The 4,467-nt window shown below is 39.4% G+C and overlaps 1 protein-coding gene across 1 annotated transcript; it reads left to right on the top strand.

The window, feature by feature from the left end:
• The first annotated feature begins 453 nt into the window (after positions 1-453).
• LOC145864269 (uncharacterized) lies at positions 454-3,790 on the top strand. Its single transcript, XM_082969711.1, has 2 exons — positions 454-467; positions 2,748-3,790. Exons 1-2 carry the CDS (start codon positions 454-456, stop codon positions 3,778-3,780), a joined length of 1,047 nt encoding a protein of 348 aa, XP_082825837.1. The 3' UTR covers positions 3,781-3,790.
• Positions 3,791-4,467: the final 677 nt, after the last annotated feature.

The raw sequence follows: 4,467 nt of genomic DNA on the forward strand, positions 1-4,467 counted from the left end.
CCTGTCTTGTTCCCATTTCTAAAGCAATTTAATCAGATAATGATTGTAAGTTGCTTTGGATATAAGTGTCTGTTAAATGGCATATATTATGATAAGTAAAGAAAATAAACCTGGCAAATGTCTCGCAGCTCTCAGAAAAGGAATACATGCTAAACTGGTTATGATTTTAAAAGATAGAAAAGCAGTAATTAGAAACAACAATGTGATTTAATTACAATTTTAAAAGCTTCTATGAACTTTTATATAAATAAGAATAAAACAACAGTTGAACGGATCCCCCCCGCTCTCAGAATGTTGACTTTGTTCTGATAATTCCACATCTTAAGGGTATTTAGTGTTTTTCTGCTTAACGCCGGTTCAGTGGCATTGGGCATCTTTGACTATTGTTATCTACATTGCTCCAGATCCTCCGGTGATACAGCCACGCCAAGCTCCTCCAATATCAGCTTGATAATGGAACTGGAAAGGTCTCTTTTTTTTACCTCATTTTCCGGTAGGGACAATATCCTTATGTTTTGTCTCAATCTGTTTTCTAGCTGATCCAGCTCATCTTCTAAAGTTTGCACCTTTGTTTCCAGATGAGGTATTGTGATGTGATTATGGGGTATTGTGATGCCAATTTTGTTGTCTTGTTTGTCCACGCACCCGCCCTGCACATCTGTCAGATTCCACTTTCCTTTCTAACAAATTCACCCTTTTAACAACAGATTGCTACAGTTTGTTTCTTTAAGGTGTTGTAGCATTGAGAGTATTTTAGCTATGCTTTCCTGGATATCCTTTAGCTGTTTGTTGCTCTCATTTGCATCTCCAAGTTGTTCTTTGTCTTTTCCTCTGAGGGAATCCATGGCTTGTTGGGTTCGAGTCTCAGCGTCGCTTTACTCACAGATTGGTTCGCTGTTGTATGTAACTGACCTCTCACTCTCCCCGGTTGCTTGGAGAAAGATTCATCTATCAGTTTTAAAGGCTTCGTTTAAACTATGTTGTCTGGCTTCTACATGTAATCACATTTTTGATGTTCATGCGCCTCTTTACTGAACCAAGTTTATTTTTAAGGATGAAAGGTTTTAGGATGAAAATTTGTCTCAGGTTGAGGATCTGATTGTGATTTAAAACCTAACAGGAAGACAGTGTTATCAGTTTTGATCTCTCTGTTAACCTGTTAGGGCTAGGGGGCAGTATTGACACGGCTGGATAAAAAAAACATACCCGATTTAATCTGGTTACCACTCCTACCCAGTAACTAGAATATGCATATACTTATTACATATGGATAGAAAACACCCTAAATTTTCTAAAACTGTTTGAATGGTGTCTGTGAGTATAACAGAACTCATTTGGCAGGCAAAACCCTGAGACATTTTCTGACAGGAAGTGGATACCTGATGTGTTGTATTACCTTTAAACCTATCCCATTGAAAAACACAGGGGCTGAGGAATATTTTGGCACTTCCTATTGCTTCCACTAGATGTCACCAGCCTTTACAAAGTGTTTTGAGTCTTCTGGAGGGAGATCTGACCGAACAAGAGCCATGGAACGATGATGGCCCATTAGACACCTGGCGCACGAGTTCATGTTGGGTACCCTCGTTCCAATACGTTATGAAAGAGTATGCATTCGTCCACCTTGAATATTATTCATGTTCTGGTTAAAAAAGGCCCTAATGATTTATGCTATACAACATTTGACATGTTTGAACGAACGTAAATATATTTTTTCCCCTCGTTCATGACGAGAAGTCCGGCTGGCTTAGATCATGTGCTAACAAGACGGAGATTTTTGGACATAAATGATGAGCTTTTTGAACAAAACTACATTCGTTATGGACCTGTGATACCTGGAAGTGACATCTGATGAAGAGAATCAAAGGTAATGGATTATTTACATAGTATTTTCGATTTTAGATCTCCCCAACATGACGTCTAGTCTGTATCGCAACGCGTATTTTTCTGGGCGCAGTGCTCAGATTATTGCAAAGTGTGATTTCCCAGTAAGGTTATTTTTAAATCTGGCAAGTTGATTGCGTTCAAGAGATGTAAATCTATAATTCTTTAAATGACAATATAATATTTTACCAATGTTTTCTAATTTTAATTATTTAATTTGTGACGCTGACTTGACTGCCGGTTATTGGAGGGAAACGATTTCCTCAACATCAATGCCATAGTAAAACGCTGTTTTTGGATATAAATATGAACTTGATAGAACTAAAAATGCATGCATTGTCTAACATAATGTCCTAGGAGTGTCATCTGATGGAGATTGTAAAAGGTTAGTGCATCATTTTAGCTGGTTTTATGGTTTTGGTGACCCTGTCTTTGAATTCACAAAACATTACACACAACTCTTGTAAATGTACTGTCCTAACATACTCTAAATTTATGCTTTCGCCGTAAAACCTTTTTGAAATCGTAAAACGTGGTTAGATTAAGGAGATGTTTATCTTTCAAAGGGTGTAAAATAGTTGTATGTTTGAAAAATTTGAATTTTGACATTTATTTGGATTCAAATTTGCCGCTCTTGAAATGCACCTGCTGTTGATGGAGTGCACCACGGGTGGGACGCTTGCGTCCCACCTAGCCCATAGAGGTTAAACTAAATACCCTCTTTGTCTTTGGCAGGAGAGAGACCAAACTCAGAGGAACCAGAGGCAGAGGCGTCCAAACAGCAAGACGACACCACTTCTCCCAGTGTGGAAAAGTTTTTTCCTGTTTAGCATCCCTGAAAAGACATAAAAGAATACATACAGGAGAGAAGCCTACTACTGCTCCCAATGTGGAAAGAGTTTTACCCAGTTAGGAATCCTGAACATACATAAGAGAATACACTCTGGAGCGAAGCCTCACCAATGCACCAAGTGTGGAGAGGGTTTTGCCCATTTAAGGTTCCTGAAAATACACGAAATAATACATACAGGAGAGAAGCCTTTCCACTGCTCCCACTGTGTAAAGTGTTATATCAAGTTAGGGAACCTAAAAGAGCATGAGAGGAAACACACAGGAGAAAAGCCTTTCCAATGTTCCCAGTGTGGAAAGAGTTTTACCTATTCACGGAACCTAAAAGGGCATGAGAGAATACACACAGGAGAGGAGAGGACTTACTACTACTGCTCTCAGTGTGGAAAGCGTTTTAGTTGGTTAAAGGACCTAAAACAGCATGAGAGAACACACACTGGAGAGACCCCTTACCAATGCTCTCAGTGTGGAAAGGCTTTCTCTCGTTTAGCGTCCCTGAAGATACACAAAAGAATACATACAGGAGAGAAGCCTTACCACTGCTCCCAATGTGGAAGGAGTTTTACCCAGTTAGGAAACCTGAGCATACATAAGAGAATACACTCTGGAGCGAAGCCTTACCATTGCGCCGAGTGTGGAACCGGTTTTTCTCATTTAGGTTCCTTGAAATTACATGAAAGAATACATACGGGAGAGAAGCCTTACCACTGCTCCCACTGTGGAAAGCGTTTTACCAGGTTAGGGCACCTAAAAGAACATGAGAGGACGCACACAGGAGAAAAACCTTTCCAATGTTCCCAGTGTGGAAAGAGTTTTACCCATTCACAGACCCTCAAAGGGCATGAGAGAATACACACAAGACAGGAGAGGACGTACTATTACTGCTCCCAGTGTGGAAAGAGTTTTAGTTGTTTAAAGTACCTGAAAAGGCACGAGAGAACACACACTGGAGAGACCCCTTACCACTGCTCCCAGTGTGGAAAGAGTTTTACCCAGTTTGGGAGCCTGAACAAACATAAGAGAATACACTCTGGAGAGAAGCCCTAGCGGTATACAATAAAGACTGTATACCGGGGTATTTGGAAATAGCCACCACGGGAAGGTTTTTCAATACATTATAATATTTGTAGCCACTTCAGTAAATACCTGTAGTCAACTTGTGCAATACATTAGGAGATAAAGCAGATGGCGATCTTCATTTCACCTGTCACATTATTTTACATTATGAAGCTAACCGTAGTTCCCCAGAACAGTTGAACCAGTCATGTGTTTGTTTGTAAATAACAACAGAAAGCGAGAGCAGCTGAGTTCAGATGTGTATTGACGGGGGTCACGTTATATAATGAAAGTCATCAGTGTTTTTTTGGTTCAATAGCCTGATCACTTAAGTGTCACTAAAGCTTTACCTTCACAGAAAATACATTAGTGCAACACATTTGTCCAGAAAATAGCTTAATTTTCATCAGATGACAAACAGAAATTCAACGCTATTTGGCTGGCAGCCACACAAGTAAATGAGTTTACAATGAAAATCAAGGTCTTTTTTTTAAACGATGCATGGCCATCATCATATTTCTAAACTTTTTATAATAGAAAGAATGTAGCCAGCTACCGTTCCTAATGTTTTGTTTTAAAGTGAATCTGTCATTTTTGCTGATAAATGTAGTCTACAGGAGAACAGCACCAAGTAGCTCCACAAAGTCTGATGCAGAAATCACAATAACAAGCATCTTA

Source organism: Salmo salar, chromosome 02 (assembly GCF_965601325.2).
Source record: "Salmo salar chromosome 02, fSalSal1, whole genome shotgun sequence".
Classification (NCBI taxonomy): domain Eukaryota; kingdom Metazoa; phylum Chordata; class Actinopteri; order Salmoniformes; family Salmonidae; genus Salmo; species Salmo salar.